Source organism: Chanodichthys erythropterus, chromosome 5, assembly GCF_024489055.1.
Source record: "Chanodichthys erythropterus isolate Z2021 chromosome 5, ASM2448905v1, whole genome shotgun sequence".
In the NCBI taxonomy this organism is placed as follows: domain Eukaryota; kingdom Metazoa; phylum Chordata; class Actinopteri; order Cypriniformes; family Xenocyprididae; genus Chanodichthys; species Chanodichthys erythropterus.
Window position 1 is genome coordinate 17147135 of NC_090225.1, and position 26057 is coordinate 17173191.

The 26057-nt window shown below is 43.0% G+C and overlaps 1 protein-coding gene across 2 annotated transcripts in view; it reads left to right on the forward strand.

Annotated features, from left to right (window-relative positions):
• The window catches only part of slc24a3 (solute carrier family 24 member 3), a 94576-nt gene that overhangs the window by 57811 nt on the left and 10708 nt on the right, over positions 1–26057 (forward strand). For both annotated transcript variants that reach the window (XM_067386309.1, XM_067386310.1), the window contains 2 exons: positions 16907–16983; positions 25897–25971. In XM_067386309.1, coding sequence (XP_067242410.1) covers positions 16907–16983; positions 25897–25971 — 152 coding nt within the window. The remainder of the gene's footprint in view (positions 1–16906; positions 16984–25896; positions 25972–26057) is intronic.

Below are 26057 nucleotides of genomic sequence, written 5' to 3' on the forward strand. Positions count from 1 at the left end.
AATTGTCGCAAACCTGTCGTTCAGCCACATTGGTGAATGATGTCAACAATGGAGTAATAACTTCTTTAAATGAATCCGTTTGAGATCAAATTAATGCTAGATTTTTTGCTCTAAATTACGGACATGTCATCTGAGGACTAATTCTCATTTTTCAGTTATTTTGCTTTATTTTTTCAGATTCAATCATAGGGTCATTCTTATGTACTAGAGCATGTACGCACATCTCTTCAAATGGTGCTTAAAATCTCTTGACAAACTAAAATAAGTAAATGACATTTGTATATATTCAAAATAAAATATATACATGCTACTTAATGCCAGCTTGCTTATTTTCCTCAAGGATGTATTAAGTCCACAGGTCATAAAAATTAGTAACTATGCTTCTAACCACAGCTCGAGAGTTGTCATTCCAACCACACAAGTTTGCGATGCATTTTGTGAATGTTCGTTTGAACTATGGTTTCGGGAAACACCAAATCGATACTAATAAAATACTAATAAAAATATATATTGTCAGCCATTAACTAATATGGGACAGATATATCAGGTGGTGGGAAAACAACAGCTTTAAAATTAATAAGTGTTGGTAATTTTGTGCCGCTAGTTGGCTAGCCTCACTTTAAAACATTCAGTCCTGTTTGCTATTCGCCCAGCCACGTGTGCTACTTCACGAAAATGCAGTTGTCTAAACAAAAGCGCTTCATCCTGAACTGATTTGCAGTCTAGATCAAACAGATTGTATAATGAGGCTTATGATTATAAACCATCTCTGTTTTTCCTTGTCGAGTGTGAGCGTGATTTGGTTTCTCTGGTCACGTTTTCTGGCGTCCTGATTAAATGCCAGGATTACCATGTGCCCTTTCTTCAGTCCCACTGGCCTACTTGGGTCTTAAACACACCAGTCCTGTCTTTCCCTCCTGTTCCCTCTTTTACTTTCTCTCCTTGTTTCTCTCTCATACATTCCTTCCTGAATCCTGACCTAATCCCTCCACTGTATGAATTATGATTTTCGCATAATAGGTATGTCTCCTGAAATATGGCATCTCCGTGGAGAACAGCATGGTCCCAGAGAGATTGGTGGAGCCCAGATTGTGACAGAGGGAGTGTGTTTTATTCTGGGAGACACACGGGTGAGCAGGAGGCCTGTCAGCCGTCACACTGAGGTGACTGATGGATGGATTGATCTCCTGACACAGAAACTCTTTAGATCAACCTCAGTGCTTGATTTAAAGCAGAACTAAGTAACTTTTTTTTTACCTTCATAAATAGTTTTCTAAGTCCTTAAGATGGTTAATTGACTTGTAGTGGTGTGTTTGAAGCGAGCACTAACCCCCTCTGGCACGTCTACGCCAGAATACAGCACTTGCAATTTGAGCTGCACCGACCCGAAACAATCTCGCCTCATGTTCACGTTCGCGCGAGAGTGACAAAATGCTTTACAGTAATTCAAAAACAATGTATATATTATGACTTTATAAGACGATTTCGGAAATTACCCACCTCCATCGAGTGTACTGTATTTGCAAATTACCCACCTCCTCTTTCTTGTACTGTATTTGCAAAACTACTGCGCTGGCGAGTGTTGTAGTCGTTGTAGTCCAGAGCTGCGCTTGGAGTATTTACGACAGTGTGATTCACTGAAGGAACCTGTAGGGGGAGCTTCGCAAATCTTACTGAGTTCTGCTTTAAATATCAAGAGTAGTGCATTAACGTGAGAGAAACAAGTAGTGAAATGTTAAATACACTGGATTAAGAGATAGAAACATCAAATATAAAATTGCTTTAAAAGTGCATTCAGTTGTTCTTTAGCAAGTGTTAGCACTGCTGTTCTACATGTACTTTAAAGGGTTAGTTATATAAAGTGGTTAGTTTCATTCAAAAATGAAAATTCTGTCATTTATTACTCACCCTCATGTCGTTCCACACCTTTAAGAACACAAATTAAGATATTTTTGATGAAATCCGAGAGCTTTCTGACTCCTCCATAGACAGCAATTTAAAACCACTGTCAAGGCCAGGAAAGGTACTAAATACATTGTTAAAACTGTCAACGTGACTGCAGTGGTTCAACATTAATTTTATGAAGTGACGAGAATAATTTTTGTGTGCAAAAACAAAACAAAACTAATGTCTTTATTCAACAATATATTTTGTTCTGTGTCATTCTCATACGTTGTTTATGTCCAGCACTTCCAGGTTCTATGTCAGAACTCCGACTCATTATTGGCTGGCTCCTGCGTAGGCATCACACACATGCGTCGTGCTGCTCACGTGATCAGCTTTGGCCAATACTGAGCCTGCATTCGGACATAAATACAGAAGCCTTCACTGTGCTTCCTGCATCAACTGTATAAAGACAATGAAAGAGAAGAGAAGAGATTGTTGAATGAAGTCGTTATTTTTGTTTTGTTTTTGCACACAAAAAGTATTCTCATCACTTCATAATGTTAAGGTTGAACCACTGCTGTCACGTTGACTATTTTAACAATGGCTGCGTCCGAAAACTGTAAAATGCTGCCTTCTGAGGACACATTTCAGGGTAGGAAGGTATCAAGGCACGTCCGAATCCAATGTTAGCTTCAATTCCTGTTTCCTGAGATACCTTCATCAGATCGATTTTTGAAGGAAGCATAGATGTATCCTTAGCTGCCTTTGCTATCCCACAATCCTGTGCTTTCCATTCTGTGACAGTTGAGCTAGAAAAATAAAGATGGCGTCCGAAAGTTGCATTTGCTGTTCAGTTTGTGTATAAATGTACGATTTTGACCAACATATTTCAATTTTGATATCATTTCTAACGAGAAATTACTACAGTAGTAATTAAATATTTGTTTAGTTCTCACCAAAGCTCGCGCTATATTGCTGTAGATCATTAAACTGTTACGCTGCCTCAGAAGTCTGTCCGAAATCAGTTTCGTGAGGTACCTTCATGTACAAACGCTGCCGTACAAGTCATTCTCTTGTAAAACAGCGAGGCAGCAAGACAGCTACCTAGGTTTTCGGACGCAGCCATCGTCTTTAGTACCTTTCTGGACCTTGAAAGTGGTGATTATATTGCTGTCATATACCTCTTGGATTTCATCATAAATATCTTAATTTGTATTCTGAAGATGAACGAAGGTCTTACAGGTGTGGAACGACATGAGGGTGAACTAACCTTTTAACCTCTCTCACTGCTATCTCTCAACATGGATCAGCATGATTGAGTTTTATGTAAATTACACTGATACTAGTGAGTTTTAAAGAGGGTTTTACACTTAGAAGGTGTGATATGTATCGTAAATGGTAATATTGTAATTGTTGTTTTAACGATGTCTGAGCTGACATTATCGAGTATTTCACTCACTGTGCAAAAACGCCTTGAGAGTGCAAGCTTTCATTGCGTAATGTAGCCTAGTAGAATGCAGTTAGAATGCCTTCAAAATTCAAGATAAGGGGTAAAAATGGCCCTACGAGTTTTTTTGTTAAATATTAGCAAGATTGCAAATGTGATCATTTTATACAAGTTCAATAAACAAGACGTTAATATTGTGGGTAAAATTTTCTAAAATATTTTGCCAACAAAAACAGTTCTGAACAAAGCCACAGAAGACGTAGTTCATCTCCAAGCAGCATAGCGGCTTGCAAGTCTGCATTTTTGAACGAATCAGGCAAGTCAGTGGTTCGTTCAAAAAGACAGTCAACTATTATGAGTACAGTCTTCATCTCGTGGATGTACACCATTCAGAAGACTCTTCAGAAGAACTTCATTATTATTTCTTAATGTGTAAAACTTTGTAATTCAACACCAAACTAATGCACCTTTAAAGCAGAACTGCTTAATACCTAGTGGCACCAACTGGAACTGCACAAGTAATGATTCTTTCAGAAATTTCATTGTTCAAACATACAGGTGGTCCTGTATTAAACTCATGCTATTGGTTGAGCCAGAACAAAGGTGTTATAGATCCTGTGTTCCCCTGGACTCTATTTCCCAAGATCCTCCTGTTCTCCACACCTGCACTCACTTCCCTTGTCAGCTCCTCATCGTCACTCATCACCTGCACCTGGACTCTATTGTCAGCACTCCCCATATATTGCACTCACTCCCTTCACTCCTCGTCCGTTCTCTGTTTATGTTAGATGCTTGTTTGGTGTACTCTGCCTTTGGTTATATTAAAGTCTTATATGTTTGTGGAAATCCGTTATCTGCCTCATCTCTACACCACCAGCCGTAACAGAAGAACGGACCTAAAAACGTAGGATTTTCACAAGGAGAAAATGGAGACTTCCCCCGGCTCCCTGGCTCCAGCTCCTCCAACGCCTCTCACCCTGTCATCCGGCGATCGCCTAATCGGGCTCCTGCAGGTAGGTCGTTCGCTGGAGAGGTATGTGGAGGAGTTCGTTGAGCTCGCTTTTTTTTCTGACTGGCCTGAAGCTTGTTTGATCTCCTTGTTTTTGGATGGACTAGATGATGACACCATCCGTTTTGGTGAACCCGATTACAGATTCTCCTTAAGTGAAACTATAAATTCCATTTTATGGTTAAATGACTCCAAATTCGTAGTTGATTGGGTTCAGGATGGGTGTCTGTCTCTAGTCCATCCAGAAACATGGTTGGCCGGGCCAGTCAGTCAACCTCCGTCTTCCTCCGCATACCCCTCCAGCAAACGCTCTGCCTGCCCCACACGGAACCCACACTTCTCTACTGGGTCCCGAAGGCGGAGGAGGAGGAAACAAGCTGCTCCAGTATCTCCAGAGCCCGCTCCAGTATCTCCAGAGCCCGCTCCAGTATCTCCAGAGCCCGCTCCAGTATCTCCAGAGCCCGCTCCAGTATCTCCAGAGCCCGCTCCAGTATCTCCAGAGCCCGCTCCAGTATCTCCAGAGCCCGCTCCAGTATCTCCAGAGCCCGCTCCAGTATCTCCAGAGCCCGCTCCAGTATCTCCAGAGCCCGCTCCAGTATCTCCAGAGCCCGCTCCAGTATCTCCAGAGCCCGCTCCAGTATCTCCAGAGCCCGCTCCAGTATCTCCAGAGCCCGCTCCAGTATCTCCAGAGCCCGCTCCAGTATCTCCAGAGCCCGCTCCAGTATCTCCAGAGCCCGCTCCAGTATCTCCAGAGCCCGCTCCAGTATCTCCAGAGCCCGCTCCAGTATCTCCAGAGCCCGCTCCAGTATCTCCAGAGCCCGCTCCAGTATCTCCAGAGCCCGCTCCAGTATCTCCAGAGCCCGCTCCAGTATCTCCAGAGCCCGCTCCAGTATCTCCAGAGCCCGCTCCAGTATCTCCAGAGCCCGCTCCAGTATCTCCAGAGCCCGCTCCAGTATCTCCAGAGCCCGCTCCAGTATCTCCAGAGCCCGCTCCAGTATCTCCAGAGCCCGCTCCAGTATCTCCAGAGCCCGCTCCAGTATCTCCAGAGCCCGCTCCAGTATCTCCAGAGCCCGCTCCAGTATCTCCAGAGCCCGCTCCAGTATCTCCAGAGCCCGCTCCAGTATCTCCAGAGCCCGCTCCAGTATCTCCAGAGCCCGCTCCAGTATCTCCAGAGCCCGCTCCAGTCTATCCAGAGCCCGCACCAGTATCTCCAGAGCCCGCTCCAGTATCTCCAGAGCCCGCTCCAGTATCTCCAGAGCCCGCTCCAGTATCTCCAGAGCCCGCTCCAGTATCTCCAGAGCCCGCTCCAGTATCTCCAGAGCCCGCTCCAGTATCTCCAGAGCCCGCTCCAGTATCTCCAGAGCCCGCTCCAGTATCTCCAGAGCCCGCTCCAGTATCTCCAGAGCCCGCTCCAGTATCTCCAGAGCCCGCTCCAGTATCTCCAGAGCCCGCTCCAACCCTGTGCGAGCCGCCAGAAGATGCCGTGTGGCTTATTGACTTTTTCACTGAGCCTATTTCTCCAGCCGCCGCCGCCGAGCCAAGTTCTCCAGCCTCCGCCGCCGAGCCAAGTTCTCCAGCCGCCGCCGCCGAGCCAAGTTCTCCAGCCGCCGCCGCCGAGCCAAGTTCTCCAGCCGCCGCCGCCGAGCCAAGTTCTCCAGCCGCCGCCGCCGAGCCAAGTTCTCCAGCCGCCGCCGCCGAGCCAAGTTCTCCAGCCGCCGCCGCCGAGCCAAGTTCTCCAGCCGCCGCCGCCGAGCCAAGTTCTCCAGCCGCCGCCGCCGAGCCAAGTTCTCCAGCCGCCGCCGCCGAGCCAAGTTCTCCAGCCGCCGCCGCCGAGCCAAGTTCTCCAGCCGCCGCCGCCGAGCCAAGTTCTCCAGCCGCCGCCGCCGAGCCAAGTTCTCCAGCCGCCGCCGCCGAGCCAAGTTCTCCAGCCGCCGCCGCCGAGCCAAGTTCTCCAGCCGCCGCCGCCGAGCCAAGTTCTCCAGCCGCCGCCGCCGAGCCAAGTTCTCCAGCCGCCGCCGCCGAGCCAAGTTCTCCAGCCGCCGCCGCCGAGCCAAGTTCTCCAGCCGCCGCCGCCGAGCCAAGTTCTCCAGCCGCCGCCGCCGAGCCAAGTTCTCCAGCCGCCGCCGCCGAGCCAAGTTCTCCAGCCGCCGCCGCCGAGCCAAGTTCTCCAGCCGCCGCCGCCGAGCCAAGTTCTCCAGCCGCCGCCGCCGAGCCAAGTTCTCCAGCCGCCGCCGCCGAGCCAAGTTCTCCAGCCGCCGCCGCCGAGCCAAGTTCTCCAGCCGCCGCCGCCGAGCCAAGTTCTCCAGCCGCCGCCGCCGAGCCAAGTTCTCCAGCCGCCGCCGCCGAGCCAAGTTCTCCAGCCGCCGCCGCCGAGCCAAGTTCTCCAGCCGCCGCCGCCGAGCCAAGTTCTCCAGCCGCCGCCGCCGAGCCAAGTTCTCCAGCCGCCGCCGCCGAGCCAAGTTCTCCAGCCGCCGCCGCCGAGCCAAGTTCTCCAGCCGCCGCCGCCGAGCCAAGTTCTCCAGCCGCCGCCGCCGAGCCAAGTTCTCCAGCCGCCGCCGCCGAGCCAAGTTCTCCAGCCGCCGCCGCCGAGCCAAGTTCTCCAGCCGCCGCCGCCGAGCCAAGTTCTCCAGCCGCCGCCGCCGAGCCAAGTTCTCCAGCCGCCGCCGCCGAGCCAAGTTCTCCAGCCGCCGCCGCCGAGCCAAGTTCTCCAGCCGCCGCCGCCGAGCCAAGTTCTCCAGCCGCCGCCGCCGAGCCTGTCGTTTTGTTGGCTGTCCTCCTGCTTCCACTGCGGCCTTCTGGAGCCCCGGCTGCGCTTCGGTCGGCGGAGCCTACGGTTCAGCCATCACCCGCCGGTCCCTCACCGCCGCCTGGGCTCAACGCCTCGAAGGCTTCGGCCCCTGACCCGCCATGGCTGCCCACGGCCCCTGACCCGCCATGGTTGCCCACGGCTCCTGACCCGCCATGGCTTTTGAGCCTGCCCTGGAGACCTCCACTCCAGTCTACTCCTCCCCCTGCTCCGGTTTGAGGTCTCCAGGGCGCCCGCCCCCCTCCCGGTTGTTACATCTACGGCGCGAGGACACGCCTACCGGGAGGGGGAGGTACTGTTATAGATCCCGTGTTCCCCTGGACTCTATTTCCCAAGATCCTCCTGTTCTCCACACCTGCACTCACTTCCCTCGTCAGCTCCTCATCGTCACTCATCACCTGCACCTGGACTCTATTGTCAGCACTCCCCATATATTGCACTCACTCCCTTCACTCCTCGTCCGTTCTGTTTATGTTAGATGCTTGTTTGGTGTACTCTGCCTTTGGTTATATTAAAGTCTTATATGTTTGTGGAAATCCGTTATCTGCCTCATCTCTACACCACCAGCCGTAACAAAAGGTTCTTGGCAGCCATTTCTATGTAGACAATAGACAAACATCTCCTATCTACTTGAATGGAGAAACACAGAAAGCTCTAAAACTGTTTGTCAATATTATTTTTTCAATTCCATATGCCAAATCAGCAACATTATGAGGTCTTATAAATCACATGGTTTTCAATGACATAATATTAGCTCTGCAATTCAGATTCAATCGATAATGTTTTGAAATTATTTTTCCAGCTGTATTCTTATACTTTCTATCTTTTTCATGTAACTCTTTAATTACTTCCATGTTTCAAGATAAGGTCTTCTCTTAGACACCTTTTGTACGTTCAGGTCAACCACAACATAGCATGATCTGCTCTAATCTCAGCGTATTTAGATTGGGCCACATCCGAGTATCTCTGGCCAGCTGGAATAGAAGTCTCTGTCTCTCTTTTTCTCTTTCTTCTCCTCTCTCTCTCTCGCAGTCATTCATGCCGTGTGGCGTTCAAATGATGGTGGGTTTGAGAGCTCTCTTCTTAGCTACACTTGTCATTTTCTTAAGCTTGCTGTGTTGATGGAAATTGCTGAGACACACAATCACCACATATTTTCTGCTTGACATCATGCACTATTGTCAGTTTCTCCATAGTTTTGTTCTTAAAGTTGAACGACTGTTTTGAAATACATTTTACCCAAACACTCGCCCCATTTGCCCCTGATCATACAAAAAGTATATATATATATATTTCATATTTCGTATTTCATGTTTTCAGGAACTGGTTTTAAAGGAGCAGTGTCACGCACTCTAACTGCAATAATGGAGACAGCAGTAGACTGATTCATATTTCTTGAAAACTTGATGGAAATTTGTCTCAGCTTCAGCAAATACACATCTTTTGGACAAGGGACAAGAGTCCTTAAATCACTCCCTCTCGTCTCCTAAACCACATGGTCATTTTTAAAGCTTTTTTGCAAATTGTGCACTCCGTGGCATAAGGGCAGCCATATTTTAATAGTGGAGAAAATATATTGAATATTATTTTTCAGGCTTTCTGCGCATATCATCATGCAACAGATTAGGACAGGATTTGAGGAGCTTAGCTGATGGACACATGCTGTCCCCAAACACTCTGCACATACAAACCCAGCAGAATGGAAGTACAAAAAGAGATGGATTTAGTGGGAAAGTTTTAATGGCTCTCACATACTAGTACATTTAAAAGTGTCACATTATCCTTAGTGACTATACTAATGCATTCCAACCTTCCTGCATCATTCATGGATAATATATGCCCCTCCTCCCTAGATTCATCTGACATCTATAGAGGGATTATGGAAGAGGTTGGTGGGCTCGGGTCATTGTCACCTCCCCTCTGACCACATCATTTATGTAAATGACAATGCATGCAGATAATACCATTTGAGATTTGGATATCAGAAAAACACCTGCTGACACAGCAGCTTTTTAGTTTGGTTTTGTTGACATGCAATAAATCAATGATAATGGATACCAGTGGCTGTAGTATAGTGATAATATCATACATTAGAATTTGTATCAGAAAATGTAATGGAAAACCAGATTGATACACTTATTTATTTTATATTTCATTTGAAACAGGACATTTCTGGTATCTTGACAGTTCAGAAAAAAAAAAAGAAAGAAAAAAAACGTAATTTCCTTTTCTACTTTTCAACTTGTAACAAACATCTGCTCACTGCATAATGTCTTGTAGTGTGCATTTGTGCTTTGTTCTTAAAAAGCCTAATCTCCTGAGATCTATTTAATGATGTATAGGATTAGAATGAATCATTTATACAAGTCTGAATTATGTAATATTTGTTGCTTATGTAAGAAGCATGGATGGGCACTGTTTTTCCCCCTGTGAGTCTGGACCCCGGTTTGCTACAGTGCAGGTCAATCCTGCTTGATCCTGCATAGATTTAAAAGTCAGGGATTTGAGAAGAACTCTGCATCTATCATCAAATATGCTTATCCTGGCCCCTGTTTCTTTGGCTATATGTGTGTGCGTGTAAGAGAGATGTTTGAGAGAGCTCAAAAAACGTATAATTTGACCATTGCATGCTTTAAAATCTTCCATCACTCTACTCTCAACCTTTTTACATAAGCAGGTACAGAACATTGTGTCTTATTTTATGTTGACCTGGTTAGAAAATCAGCTAGTTTACTTGTGTGTTGGAACCTATCATGTGTGTACTAGAAAATTCCTGTTATTAAGGACTCTTAGGTGACTATGAATGTTTTATCATGTAAAGAGCCATTAGCAACACAATGTAGCTGTGATTGGTGTACAAGGGAAGAGAGCTCAGCTGAAACAATTGCACGCCGATGTTAGTGCTGCAATGAAGAGCTTGTGAATAGCTTTTAATTGAATCCAGGACTAATTGGTCTCAGTATCTCAGCTGTGTTTAAGGCTGACTGCCGTGTTGACTAGTGTTGTTGGCGTATAAGGGTACGTTTACACGACAACGATGTACTAAAAATGGAAAGGTTTTTCCTTCACTTTTTTCGTGTACAGACAACACCATTGTAAAAAAATAATTCTCGTTCACATAGGTCCATGAAAACAACAAAAAAACTACGTGTTATGCATGCCAGGCCAGTAGTTGCCAAAGTCATTTTGTAAAGAAACACTATGCACCTATAGACTGAGCACCATATACCAAAAATACCATTTTCACTATAACGGTATAGTTTTCAAAAAATTGCACTTTGAAGTCCCCTTTCAATTTTTATTTATTTTTTTTTTTTTTTTCAAAACTGGCATCATCATAAATATCCCTGAATTATGTAATTTAGTATGGACTTAGCTGGGAAGTTAAATGCACCCTGTAAGCCAATCATACAGTATAATGACCCTGATGTCATTGCTTTTTAAAAACATGATATTATGCATATTCCATATATATATGTTTTTTTTTTTCAATCATCATTAATATCTCTGAATTACGTACTTAGGTTTAAAGCACTGGGCGAGCAATTCACCAGCTTTAAATGATTCAGTTATTGCATTAGTTTTCTTTACATTACTCAACCTTGTAATTCCACATCAACGGATAATTCTTGATCCATAGGCCTGTCCATACTGGACAATGCTGTTTAAAGACATGCGCTGGATTATGCGTTTCCGGCCATGTTTAAGTGCAAATTACGGAATTTACATTATTAAATGGATGGAAGGCAACTGATTTCATCTATGGGAAAACAGGATTTAAGGCTCTGCATGACAATTAAAGCAGCTTTATAGAGGAAAATCACTTAAGAGGCAGAACTTTTTCATGGAATCTGTCAACAACTCAGCATCTGCCCCAAAGTTACGTCACCAGCAGCAGTCATTGTGCTGCATTTCATATTGAAGTGATCACACACAAAAAAAAAAATCCCACCAAATGCTTGCACTCCATAGGGTTGCCCATCAGCATGTCATGATTAAACTCAGGGTCAAATATGGACATGGTAGGGATGTTCCAAAAAAAACAAACAAAAAAATCAAGAGTGGATTTCTAGGAATTTGAGTGTTACTTTGACAAAGTGATGCTTCAGACTGCAAAAACACATAAAAATAGACAGTGGAAAGAAACAAATATAACAGTAGGTAGAATTTTATTTTATTATTATTGTTTTTTTATTTAGTAAATATTTTAACTTTTATGGAAGTTGGTCCTCAGTTCAGGTTCTCATTGTGTAAGAAGCCGCAAGTGCTTTATATGTCATTACGCTCTACTTGTTATCAAAGTCTAACTCGGTCGCTAAGTGAATCAGTTGTTTGACTTGTGTCTTTGATGATGGAAAGTGCGATATCTATAGAGCTCCCTTAGGAAATTTGTTTTAAACCACACAAGCATTATAATGACAGAGACAGCATATGAATTCCCCAGAGGAGTTTCTGTAGTAATCATCAAACATAAATAATGAAGAGCAAAACATTATGTCTCCACAGTGCTATGTTTTTCTTTTAGGAAGTTAAGCTGTAATTTCTATGCATTCTCTCTACAGTTATTATGCCTATATCTCCTCAGTCAACCCAGACAAGTTCCTACAGTATTAATGAAAATATCTGTGAGGACTTGCCTTAGATTTACTCCAGCTTTTCTTCCTTTTTGGCTTACCCAGGCCACAGTGGATGTCTGTCCCTGTTTGTCTGTCTGTCTATAGTAGGCTAGTTATACATAAATGCTGTGTTTATGTGTTTAAATTTTCATGTAGCATTAAATGTGCATATATTGTGGAAGATGTTGCCTCTTTGAACATCAGTTTACCTGTATTTACTCTATAATTGCATCTGTACAGTAAGTGTACAAGCTAAAATAACAAATTATTCACTTCCCAAAACTTCGGCTCCTTTAGGAGGAAGAAATTCTCTAGTTACTGTTTGTCTTGACAACGGAAGCACTTTAATTTCATCAATTAGATTTAACTGACAACAGATGCTGCCTTCCTGTTGATTGGAATTACAGAGGTCTGACTCTCAGTTAAGCTGTTATGTCTAACTCTCTGTGCTACTCCACGACTTTTTCTGAGTCCGAAACCTCAGGCTGCTGTCTCACTGTCCGGTAACTCTAAAACTAAACAGGCAGTGTTTTGTCTCCTAATGAAACTGTTTTCAATCTGGTTTCCAGGCCACAAAAATCATGTCTAATGATGATTTAAAACATATTTGAGTCAGCTTTAGATATACTATAAGCATTATGCCTAGTTTGGAAATTTTTGTAATAATTTTGAAAGAAGTGTCTTGTGCTCAAGGCTGCATTTATTTGTTCAGAACATACAGTATTATTGTGAAATATTATTAAAACAACTGTTTTCTATTTGAATATATTTTAAAATATAATTTATTCCTGTGATGGCAAAGCTGTGTTTTCAGCAGCCATTACTCCAGTCTTCAGTGTCACATGATCCTTCCTTATTATTATCAACAGTTTGTTAACATTATTATCAAACAGTCTGGCTGCTTAATATTTTTGGTGAAAACTGTGATACAATTTTTTCTTTATCCTTTGAATAGAAAGTATACTGCATTTATATGAAATAGAATATATATTCAAATATTGTATGAATAAATATATTTTAAATATTTTATACACCCTTGCTGAATAAAAGTATTAATTTATTTAAAAGTAAAAAATCTTACTGGGCCTAAAACTATATATAATATTCATTAAAAACTGACATTTGTCTTATTAATTTAATTTATTACTTTCAACTTCAATCACATCAGCATTTCTGTTCTTTCCATTCATTCAATCCAACCTGAAGATATCTTAGACGATGTTACCTTTTTGTCTTCCTACCCTTGTATACTCTCTCTCTCTGCTAAAGCAGCATTTTAACTTAGCCTACTTTGAAGCTGAAGCATTACATATTCAGATGATTAGCCTTTGAAGAGCACAAAGCTCACAAAATGCACTGAAGGGAACTTGGATGCGTACAACTGTCTCATGTCCTCATGTGGAGTTGAGCAGTTCTCAGAGGAGGAGCAGGGGGTCTGTGCTGACAGCGGTTAATGTATGTGGACAGTCTTCATGTCCTTCCTGCTGGCCATTAGTCTCCTGGTACTCTGGAGGAGAAGGTTGTGCAAGGTCCTAATCCTGCTGAGAATCATCCCTGTCCTTCTCTATCCTAAGTTTCCGGGTGATTTTAGTCTTTTCTCACTAGCTTGGAATGTTCTTGTCTAATTCTTCCTAGCAGTCGCTCTGGGAGAGGAACTGATCCATTTGTTTTAACTCTGTTGCCAGTGTACAAATAAAAAGATTTTGAATTCATTTCTGTTTGTTTGCCTTCTCTGTAATTGCAGAAGGGACCTTTCTGTAGACCCTTTCAACATTGCCAAGTTCATCTTTCTGGTGCTGTTGTTGTGTGTTCTTTAATTGATCCACTCACGCTAACTGGCTATTGTTTATTGCTGCTTTATTCATTGGCTCTGTAATTGAAAATAGATTAATCAGAATCTCTTGTGCCAGGGAACGCTCTGCGTTGGGACCAGAACCGAGAGGCTGTGACTCTCTAATGAAGGCCACACCAACAATGAAACCCATGTGAACCATGAGCACCAGAGCAGATCTGTTGTTCTTGGGATAAAAATAGGCAGCTGACTCTCGGTCCAGCTTTTTATTCATCTGTTTGTCATCAAGAAGTCTTTTGTCTCAAGTAAAGCACTGCTTTTGTGGGTGAAACGAGCAATAGGATACTGACATGAGACTCAGAGGTCAAAGAGTGAGGGTCAGTCACTCTTTTCACACACTTCTGGGACAATTTCACGGGACTGTCAGTGTAATTATGAAGGATTTGTGTCATTAAATGTACTATACATACAGAAGAACCAGGTGGCACGCTCTTTTTATGCTAGTGGGCAGTAAGCATTGTTTTGTGAGTTCTTTTGGGTTGTTTGAGTTCACCTCTGTGGTGTTTAGGGCATTGGGGGCAGTGTGAAGCCTGCTGACGCATTCAACCTCCCAGGTGATCTAGGAGAGAATGTCACTGCACAATGCGCAGCCATGGACACGCACAAACACCCTTGCAGATATTCCTGTAATGAGTGCCGTGTTATACAAATACAGTTATGTTGATCTTTATGTGAAACTGAGAACTGGCTTGTAGTTTGTAAACTTTGTGGCGGCACAAGAGAGTAACATTACATCTGTGCAAAGTGGAAATCACAATAAATACGGTATTTTCAAAATAGATGGATTTTAATATGAAGGAAACTTTTTGCCTGCTTTCTTTATTGCTACTTTTTAAATCCCTTTTACATACATATTGTTTACTCTTGCACCAGACTCAGACTTTCAATCATTAAATATATATATTTTTAAAAACCGTTTCTATAATGGCCAACTTTTTTGCCACTAGTAAAGGTTTATAAAAAGTTAATGTACCGGATCACCAAAATATGAGATGTGTGTTGAAAATAAAGAAAAATGTAAGGTAAATATCACAGTACTCTGACTTTGCATAATTTATATTTGATACTTCATTGAAATATTACAATTATGTGAAATATGAACACATGAAAATTAATATGTGAAAATAGTTTTTAGAGATTTTTTTTTTTAAATCCTCAGGTCCAAACGTGCTCATAATGAAGAAACAACCATAAATGGAAATTAAAAATGAAATAACTTGGAAAAATGTTTAAAAATATTATATATATAACAATATGTATATATACTGTCTGTCTTTCAGTCAGTCATAGAGAGTGACAAACATACAACATTACTCATATTCTGAGCTATTTGTCTGTCAGCACTGAAATAAATTAGGTTTCAAGTTTGCATAAAGAGATCAAGCTTTTCCGCGAATGGAACAAAGCCGGTCTCTGGGGTCTCAACGCTTTTCAATCAGGGCTATAGTATCTTGGATGCTGACGTCATGGCAACGGGCTATGTAGGAACAAGCACAATTGCAACACTTTAGAGAGCTCACGGCTGACTTTGTCACTCCCACCATCTTAGAGCGTGTAAAACTGAATCCAGGCAAATAAGTGGCCACTCTCACTGACCCGATTCTGTCGGCAGGCTGCAGGCTTATCAATGGAACCGGCCGGGTGACACGCTGTGTCAGTGAATAGCTTGTTAACAGAGCAGCGATGGACTGTGAGCAGCAGTAATGCTGTCAGAACCGCAAGAAAATCTTCTGAAAATCACACCAATGCCACAGTCATATAGTTGTCAATTCTCTCTGACTCTGAGGCTCAGTGAATGACGTCTGATAGTCATTTTGTTGTTCAGAGTAAAAATGTTTTGCTGTATGGGTTCTGCTGATGAATAATGAATGCATTTTTTGACTCTTAAAGAGATAATTCACCCACCATTTTAAACTACATTTACTCACCCTCATGTGTTTTGATATATATATATATATATATATATATATATATATATATATATATATATATATATATATATATATATATATGTACACTACTGTTCAAACGTTTGGGATCGGTAACATTTTTAATGTTTTATAAAGACGTTTCGTCTGCTCACCAAGGCTGCATTTATTTAATTAAAAATACAGTAAAATCAATAATATTGTGAAATATTATTACAATTTAAAATAACTGTTTTCTATTTGAAAATATTTGAAAATGTAACTTATTCTTGTGTTGGCAAAGCTGAATTTTCAGCATTGTTAATCCAGTCTTCAGTGTCACATGATCCTTCAGAAATCATTTTAATATGCTGATTTGCTGCTCAAGAAACATTAATTGTGCACAGATGTACAAAATATTTGTTTACAATATTTTTTTCAGGATTCTTTGATGAATAGAAAGTTCAAACGAACAGTGTTTATTTGAAATATAATCTGTTGTTACATTTTAAATGTATTTACTGTCACTTTTGATTGATTTAATGCATCCTTGCTGAACAAAAAAAAAAAATATATTAATTTCTTTAAATTCTTCTCAAAAAAATAAAAATAAAAATAAAAATTCTTACTGACCCCAAACTTTTGAACGGTAGTGTATAATGTTACAAAAGCTTTGTATTTCAGATAAATGCTGTTCTTTTAAACTTTCTATTTATCAAGGAATCCTGAAAAAAAGTATACAACTGTTTTTAACATTGATAATAATAATAAATGTATCTTGAGCAGCAAATCATCATATTAAAATGATTTCTGAAGGATCATGTGACACTGAAGACTGGAGTAATGATGCTGAAAATTCAGCTTTTCCAACACAGAAATGATAGAAAACAGTTATTTTAAATTATAATAATATTTCACAATATTACTGTTTTTACTGTATTTTCTAATTAAATTAATATATACTGTATATATATTGTCATTTTTGGAGCTTGACAGCTTTGGTCCCCAATCACTTTCATTGGATGGAAGAGAGAAGCTCTGACATTTCTGTAAAATACATATTCTTTTGTGTTCCACATTTAAACAGAGTCATAAGAGTTTGAAATAGATACAGTTTTCATTTTTGGATGATCTATCCCTTAGAGATAAAGTATATGGCAGCACATTCTAATTTATTGAAATGAACTTACAGTGTGCATAATTAGTCTGTGATTGAAAGCATTTAACATTTTTTCCTTTAACATTTTCCCTCCAGTGATCCATATTCTAAATTACATGGTGTATAATGAGAGGGAAGACTCTCTGAGACACATGTGCATCACTCTATGTTTTATACGTGGACTATTCATGTAGCTGAATGTGTGTTTGTGTGTTTTTGGCAGGCATACATGAGTTTCCTGATGATATCTTCACCAACCAGGAGCGAATGGAGGGGGCCGTAGCATTACATGTCCTGTGTGTAAGTATCTCTACCATCTGCTTTTTCTTTTCTGCATTTGATGCACTAGTTTGAATGCCTTATTCTAGCTGAAATCTATAAAATTACATAAACACTTGAAATCACAAGACTGTGGGTTCCATTCAGGGCAATCTCTGACCTTACCTCTATTATTTGTTACAATGGCTGCAAAGGATTATACAAGTGGTACACATGAGTAAATTGATCATGTGAATTTTCAGGTTATATTACCTCACTCAAATAGAGGTGTTCAAGCAGAGAAGGGTTTGTACAGCTTGTTGTTGTGAGAGCTTGATTAACAAGTGCAACAAATCAAATCAGCTCAAATCATATCAAATCATTTGTCATGTTCAGATGCACTTTATATATGATCTAGAACCTGATGAAGCCTGTACACATTTGAAGAGTTTTATTTGAGCTGGCATGTGCTTTAGTTCTTACCTGAAATACTGTTTACAACAGAGTGATATTGAGTTTTATAGTCTAGCAGTCTATGCCTGATGACACAATCATTTGTTTACAATAATACACAATAGAGTTCCATCTGCCAACAGTATTTCCTATAGTTTCTGTTCTTTTATGGGTTGTTTTGAGTGTTCTCTGGAGGTTTAGAAAAGGAGCCAATTGGAATAACACTAGAAGTTGGAAACCGTGTAAGCTGGGTGGCTGTTTTGAGTCATGACTCAATAGAATAGTTTTTCATTGAAGTGTGTTTCATTGAAAAACTCTACCAGCTCTACTCTACGACCAAATAAACACATACACATATTTATTTTTTTATTTTTTTCATATTCCTGAAGCAATCATTCTGTCACTTAGAAATTAAAATAGCTGTAGTTTTATTTTTGGTTGTTTTTAAGGAACTGAGAAATTAGTCAAAATTGTTTTGTGGCAGCAACTGACTTCATGCAACAAGTGAGCTATAATGAACCTGCAATGTGAAATATTAAATTAAAGGAATTAATGCTCTCTAAATAAATCCACTGCAGTTGGTTTTAATAAAATAAATTGAGTTTGTTCCACCACCTGTTACAGATCCCTTGTTTCCCTGGACTCCATTTCCCAGAATCCTCCTGTTCTCCTCACCTGCACACACTTCCCTCGTCAGCTCCTCATCGTCACTCATCACCTGCACCTGGACTCTATTGTCAGCACTCCCCATATATTGCACTCACTCCCTTCACTCCTCGTCCGTTCTCTGTTTTGTTAAGATGTATGTTTGGTGTTCCCTGCTTTCTGTTGAATAAACGTATCATTCGTATTGTGGAAATCCGTATCAGCCTCATCTCTACCAGCATCCGTAACAGAAGAACGGACCTTATACGACCGGATTTCCACAAAAAAAAATATGGAGACTTCCACCAGCTCCCTGGCTCCTGCTCCTCCAGCGCCTCTCACTCTCCTGACAACCGGCGATCGCCTCATCGGGCTCCTACAGGTGGGTCGTTCGCTGGAGAGGTATGTGGAGGAGTTCGTGGAGCTTGCTTTCTTGTCTGACTGGCCTGATGCTCAGGTGATCTCCTTGTTTTTGGATGGATTGGATGACGACACTATCCGTTTTGATGAACCTGTTTTTTGTTTCTCCTTAAGCGATACTATCAATTTAATTTTGTGGTTGAATGGCTCCAAATTCTTAGTAGAAGAGGTTCAGGATCAGTGTTGTCGTCCGGTCCATCCAGAAACACGGTTGGCCGGGCCAGTCGGTCAACCTCCGGCTTCCTCCGCATGCCCCTCCAGCGAACTCCCTGCCTGCCCCAGGCTGGACCCATATTCCGCTACTGGGCCCAGTAAGCGGAGGAGGAGGAAGAAAGCGGCCCCAATGTCTCCAGAGCCCGCTCCAGTATCTCCAGAGCCCGCTCCAGTATCTCCAGAGCCCGCTCCAGTATCTCCAGAGCCCGCTCCAGTATCTCCAGAGCCCGCTCCAGTATCTCCAGAGCCCGCTCCAGTATCTCCAGAGCCCGCTCCAGTATCTCCAGAGCCCGCTCCAGTATCTCCAGAGCCAGCTCCAGTATCTCCAGAGCCAGCTCCAGTCCCCACAGAGCCAGCTCCAGTGCCTGTGGGGATTTTAATTGTATTTGAGGGGATGAAATGGCCCTCAACCCCAGTCTCCCTCCGAGCCAAGTTCTCCAGTCTCCTCCGAGCCAAGTTCTCCAGTCTCCTCCGAGCCAAGTTCTCCAGTCTCCTCCGAGCCAAGTTCTCCAGTCTCCTCCGAGCCAAGTTCTCCAGTCTCCTCCGAGCCAAGTTCTCCAGTCTCCTCCGAGCCAAGTTCTCCAGTCTCCTCCGAGCCAAGTTCTCCAGTCTCCTCCGAGCCAAGTTCTCCAGTCTCCGCCGCCGAGCCAAGTTCTCCAGTCTCCGCCGCCGAGCCAAGTTCTCCAGTCTCCGCCGCCGAGCCAAGTTCTCCAGTCTCCGCCGCCGAGCAAAGTTCTCCAGTCTCCGCCGCCGAGCAAAGTTCTCCAGTCTCCGCCGCCGAGCAAAGTTCTCCAGTCTCCGCCGCCGAGCAAAGTTCTCCAGTCTCCGCCGCCGAGCAAAGTTCTCCAGTCTCCGCCGCCGAGCAAAGTTCTCCAGACTCCGCCGCCGAGCAAAGTTCTCCAGTCTCCGCCGCCGAGCAAAGTTCTCCAGTCTCCGGAGCGTTGCATTGTTCTCAGTCTCCGCCGCCGAGCAAAGTTCTCCAGTCTCCGCCGCCGAGCAAAGTTCTCCAGTCTCCGCCGCCGAGCAAAGTTCTCCAGTCTCCGCCGCCCGAGCAAAGTTCTCCAGTCTCCGCCGCCGAGCAAAGTTCTCCAGTCTCCGACGCCTACGAGCCCTCAGCTCCAGCCGCCGCCTACGAGCCCTCAGCTCCAGCCGCCGCCTACGAGCCCTCAGCTCCAGCCGCCGCCTACGAGCCCTCAGCTCCAGCCGCCGCCGCCGAGCCAGCCGCTCCAGCCGCCGCCGCCGAGCCAGCCGCTCCAGCCGCCGCCGCCGAGCCAGCCGCTCCAGCCAGCCGCTCCAGCCGCCGCCGCCGAGCCAGCCGCTCCAGCCGCCGCCGCCGAGCCAGCCGCTCCAGCCGCCGCCGCCGCCGAACCAACTGCTCCTATGAACTGTGTTTTTGAAACCTCCAGCCCAAAGACTGTTTTCCCTCCCTGCCTCCCTCTCCCACCTCCATCCAGTTATGTCTACACGGAACCTTCACCTCAAGCCCCCTCGCCCAGATCTCCACCTCGGACCTCTGGGCGATTACCTACACCCTGGCTCCAACCTCCCTCTGCTCCACCGTTACCCATCAGTCCACCAGCGTCACCAGTATCCATCCTGCCTCCACTCACACCTTGTGCACTCGTCAGCCTGCCCTTCCCTCTGGACTACACTCCTCCGTCTCCGCTCCGTCACTCCGTCCCTCAGTTTCAGTTGGCTTCCTCACTCCCCCCGGTGTTCTTTTTGTTGGCTGTCCTACTGCTTCTACTGCGGCCTTCTGGAGTCCCGGCTGCGCTTCGGTCGGCAGAGCCTTCGGTTCCGCCATCACCCGCCAGTCCTTCAGCGCCGCCTGGGCTCAACGCCTCGAAGGCTTCGGCTCCTGACCCGCCATGGCTGCCCGCTGCACCTGACCCGCCATGGCTGCCCGCTGCACCTGACCCGCCATGTATGCCCGCTGCATGTCTGCCCGCTGCACCTGACCCGCCATGGCTGCCCGCTGCACCTGACCCGCCATGGCTGCCTTCGGCTCCTGACCCGCCATGGCTGCCTTCAGCCCCTGACCCGCCATGGCTGCCTTCGGCTCCTGACCCGCCATGGCTGCCTTCGGCTCCTGACCCGCCATGGCTGCCTTCGGCTCCTGACCCGCAATGGCTGCCTTCGGCTCCTGACCCGCCATGGCTTTTGAGCCCGCCCTGGAGACCTCCACTCCAGTCTACTCATCCCCCTGCTCCGGTTTGAGGTCTCCAGGGCGCCCGCCCCCCTCCCGGTTGTTACATCTACGGCGCGAGGACGCGCCTACCGGGAGGGGGAGGTACTGTTACAGATCCCTTGTTTCCCTGGACTCCATTTCCCAGAATCCTCCTGTTCTCCTCACCTGCACACACTTCCCTCGTCAGCTCCTCATCGTCACTCATCACCTGCACCTGGACTCTATTGTCAGCACTCCCCATATATTGCACTCACTCCCTTCACTCCTCGTCCGTTCTCTGTTTTGTTAAGATGTATGTTTGGTGTTCCCTGCTTTCTGTTGAATAAACGTATCATTCGTATTGTGGAAATCCGTATCAGCCTCATCTCTACCAGCATCCGTAACACCACCATCATCGTAAGCCATCACAGAGAGACTTTTCATCATGCATCAGGCCTTATTGCCCCCGTAGGCCATGTCTGAGCACACTTTTAAGTGAAGCATGCCATGTGAAGCAGGTACTGATGCAGTACTCTGTGTTCCCACTGAAATCCCCTGCAGGGTTGGTTTGACACTGCCATTGTTGTGCGTTGTTTAGATAGTTGCCCATGTAAGCAGAGAGTGAGTGGATGGTAAAAGCCGCAATGAAAACCCTCTAAGACTCCCTCCAGCTGTTTACATGTTTTATTTATCTTTAGGGGCTTCAGTAGCCCAGCTCTGCCTTGTCAGAAGGTCAAGAATAAATGGAAGGGGAGGGAATGAGAGTGGAGGGGGCAGAGATTACGTAATGGGCACACAGTGTGAGCATGGCAGCGTGGCGGCTGAATTAGATGCACTGATTGGCAAAGTCTTGGCGGGAAACAGTTGGCAAACAGATCCCAGGGGTGGATGGGAGCTTGCTTTGACAGGACAGTGTGTGCTTGCATGCATGTGTATGTATTGAACCCATGCTCATTTAACATACAAATATTATATAATTATAATTATTTATTTAGCAAGTTTTGCATTTGATGTATGGTTAGGATAAGACAATATTTAGCCAAGATACAATTATTTGAAAATCTGGAATCTGAGGGTGCAAAAAAATCAAAATATTGAGAAAATCGCCTTTAAAGTTGTCCGTCCATATTAAGTTCTTAGCAATGCATATCCACTCACAAAAATAAATTCTTGATATATTTACGGTAGGAAATTCACAAAATATCTGGTAACACTTTATTTTAGGGTCTTTTAACGAGGTGCTTATTAGCAGGCATATTACTAATATTGGCTGTTTATTAATACTTATTAAGCACATTTAATGCCTTATTCTGCATGACCTTATTCTACATTCTTAATCCTACCCAATACCTAAACTTTAAAGGGATAGTTCACCCAAAATTTTTATCTGCTTACCCCCAGGGCATCCAAGATGTAGGTGACTTTGTTTCTTCAGTAGAACACAAATGATGATTGGATAGACAAATCCAAATTAAACCCTGCGGCTCATGACGACACATTGATGTCCTAAGACATGAAACTATCAGTTTGTGCAAGAAACCGAACATTATTTATATAATTTTTTACCTCTAATACACCACTATGTCCAACTGCATTCAGCACTCGGTTAGTGAGGTCTGATCGCGCTCTGACAACGGCAGTGATGTCTCGCGCATATACTTTAAAGGTGCCACCGAACATTTTTTTACAAGATGTAATATAAGTCTAAGGTGTCCCCTGAATGTGTCTGTGAAGTTTCAGCTCAAAATACCCCATATATTGTTTTTTAATTAATTTTTTAACTGCCTGTTTTGAGGCATAATTAGAAATGCGCCGATTCAGGCTGCGGCCCCTTTAATTGCTCACGCTGGACCCCTCCCGAGCTCTCGACTCTATCATTGCATAAACAAAGTTCACAAAGCTAATATAACCCTCAAAATGGATCTTTACAAAGTGTTCATCATGCAGCATGTCTAATCGTGTAAGTATGGTATTTATTTGGATGTTTACATTTGATTCTGAATGAGTTTGATAGTTCTCCGTGGCTAACGGCTAATGCTACACTGTTGGAGAGATGTTAATACTGGCTGCCTTTGTGTAATGCCTTGAACATGAGCTGGCATATGCAAATATTGGGGGCGTACATATTAATGATCCCGACTGTTACGTAACAGTCTGTGTTATGTTGAGATTCGCCTGTTCTTCGGAGGTCTTTTAAACAAATGAGATTTGCATAAGAAGGAGGAAACAATGGTGTTTGTGACAGTATGTCATTTCCATGTACTGAACCCTTTTTATTCAACTATGCCAAGGTAAATTCAATTTTCAATTCGATGGTACCTTTACTGAGTGCTAGACATCACTGCCGTTGTCAGAGCGCGATCAGACCTCACTAAGCGAGTGCTGAACGCAGTTGGACATAGTGGTGTATTAGAGGTAAAAAATTATATAAATAATGTTCGGTTTCTTGCACAAACCGATCGTTTCGTGTCTTAGGACATCAATGTGCCGTGATGAGCCGCAGGGTTTAATTTGGATTTGTCTATGCATATTTTTTGACTCTTATAAATTGTGTTACCATTCACTCGCATTATAAGACTGTCAGACGGCAACGGTTGGAGTTAAAAATCATCATTTGTGTTCTACTGAAGAAATAAAGTCACCAACATCTTGGATGCCCTGGGGGTAAGCAGAAAAACATCAAATTTTCATTTTTGAGTGAATTATCCCTTTAAGGGTTAGTTCACACAAAAATTAAAATAATGTAATTTATTACTCACCCTCATGTTGTTCTACACCCATAAGACCTTCATTCATCTTCGGAACACAAATTAAGATGTTGTTGATGAAATCTGATGGCTCAGTGAGGCCAGCAATGTTACTGCACCTCTCAAGATCCATAAAGGTACTAAAAACATATTTGAAACAGTTATGTGAGTTCAGTGGTTCTATCTTAATATTATAAAGCGACAAGAATATTTTTTGTGCACCAAAAAAACCCAAAATAACGACTTTTAAACAATATCTATATGGGCTGAGTACAAAACACTGCTTTAGAGCTTTACGAATCGAATCAGTGAATTGGAATGCCAAAGTCACGTGATTTCAGCAGTTTAGCCATTTGATAGGAGATCCGAATCACTAATTCAAAACAAAAGATTCATAAAGCTCAGAAGCTTAATGAAGCAGTGTTTTGAAATCGGCCCATATAGATATTGTTGAAAATTCGTTATTTTATTTTTTTGGTGCACAAAAAGTATTCTTATCACTTTATAATATTAAGATAGAACCACTGAACTCACATAACTGTTTCGAATATGTTTTTAGTACCTTTATGGATCTTGAGAGGTGCAGTAACATTGCTGGCCTCACTGGGGCCTCACTGAGCCATCGGATTTCATCAACAACATCTTAATTTGTGTTCCGAAGATGAACGAAGGTCTTATAGGTGTAGAACGATATGAAGGTGAGTAATAAATTACATTATTTTAATTTTTGGGTGAACTAACCCTTTAACCTCTAACTTACTAATTATTAATAAGCAGTAAATTAGGAGTTTATTGAGGAAAAAGTCGTAGTTAATAGTGAATATGTATTCCCCATACTAAAGTGTTACCAAATATCTTAATTTAACATGATCTTTACTTAATATCCTAATGATTTTCCACATAAAAGAAAAATCGATTATTTTGACCCATAAAAAGATACTTTTGTGGGCCAGTTTATGTATTTGGCAAATGTTTTAATCCAAAGAGACTTACATTTAACTTATATGGTATACAGTATACATTTCTATTTGTTTTTTCCTTTCTGTGGGTGTCAAATCCATGATTGCTGGTGCCATGCTCTACAGCTTGAGCTATAGGAATGTTCATGTTTTTAGTATGTTTGATGGTATATGTGCATGTAGAGGGACCATGGCATCTGCGATTCACACCCAGCAGATGTTGGAGCAACTAATCCACCGCACACAGCTTTTTTATGCAAAAAAACATCAATTTCATCCCTAATGAGTTTGAGACAAATAAACTTTGAACCCCCTCACTCTGTAAAGGGCACAAGCTTCCATCAGTGCCTTTCTGTCATCGGGACACTTTCTAAGAAAAGGTCTGAATAGTCCCAGTAGACGGCCGTCCCACTGGAGGGCAGATTGCTCTGAGAATAACAGAGTTTAATGGCGTTGACACTCATGTACTCAAATGTGCCCGCACAGAAGAATTTTGCTTTGCACAAATTTCATGCACTCTTTTCAGTGGCTTCTGGAGTCTGATTTTTTATATATATATATATATATATATATATATATATATATATATATATATATATATATATATATATATATATATATATATATATATATATATATATATATATTTTTTTTTTTTTACCTTCTTATGTAATGTGAACTTACAGAGGCTTCATCAGATGTGACATTTCTACACTATTTCTACACTATTATGATTTTCTCATCTGTCTTTCCAAATGCATATGACTTTCTTCTGTAGACACACTAAAGGTGACGTTTTGAATAGAATATCCTGACTGCTCTTTCCTGTGTAATGCAGCAGTTCTCAACCATTTCGACTTTGAGGCCTCCATTGTTCACAACAATAATCAAAACCCCCATGACTTTCAAATTTTTTAAAACATTTTGTACTCAAAATTTTGGCCCCATAAAATGTTTTACACTTTGGCATAACCAGAAACATTTATATTTATTATAAAAATGGCCAATTTCATAATTTTACTAATTTACATGATTTTTCTAATATTGTCTAATAAAAAGTTCTTGTTTTGCTTAGTTTTGTGGGCCATCTTGAGGCCCCTTTGGAAGTTTGCTGAGGCCTCCTAGTGGGCCCCAGACCAGACCCCTGGATGAGAACTATTAGTATAAAGCTTGAAAATCACAAAAAGCACCATAATTTAATTAGTGGTAGCCGAATGTCATAGCTGATTGAGGAAAAGACCATAATTTAGGTTTTCGACTTTCAAAAGGAAGGTATGAGTTTGAAGTGGAAACTCAGTAATTTTGTGTTCATTCTCTCTCTCTCTCTCTCTCTCTCTCTCTCTCTCTAAAGGCCATGTATATGTTTTACGCACTGGCACTGGTGTGTGATGACTACTTTGTGCCCTCTCTGGAGAAGATCTGTGAGGTAAGATATTCATTCATGTCTTAGCTAGTGTTCTACAACCATTAAATCTTCGTAAAACCTGTCCCAGTCTAAGCTATTTTAAAGCT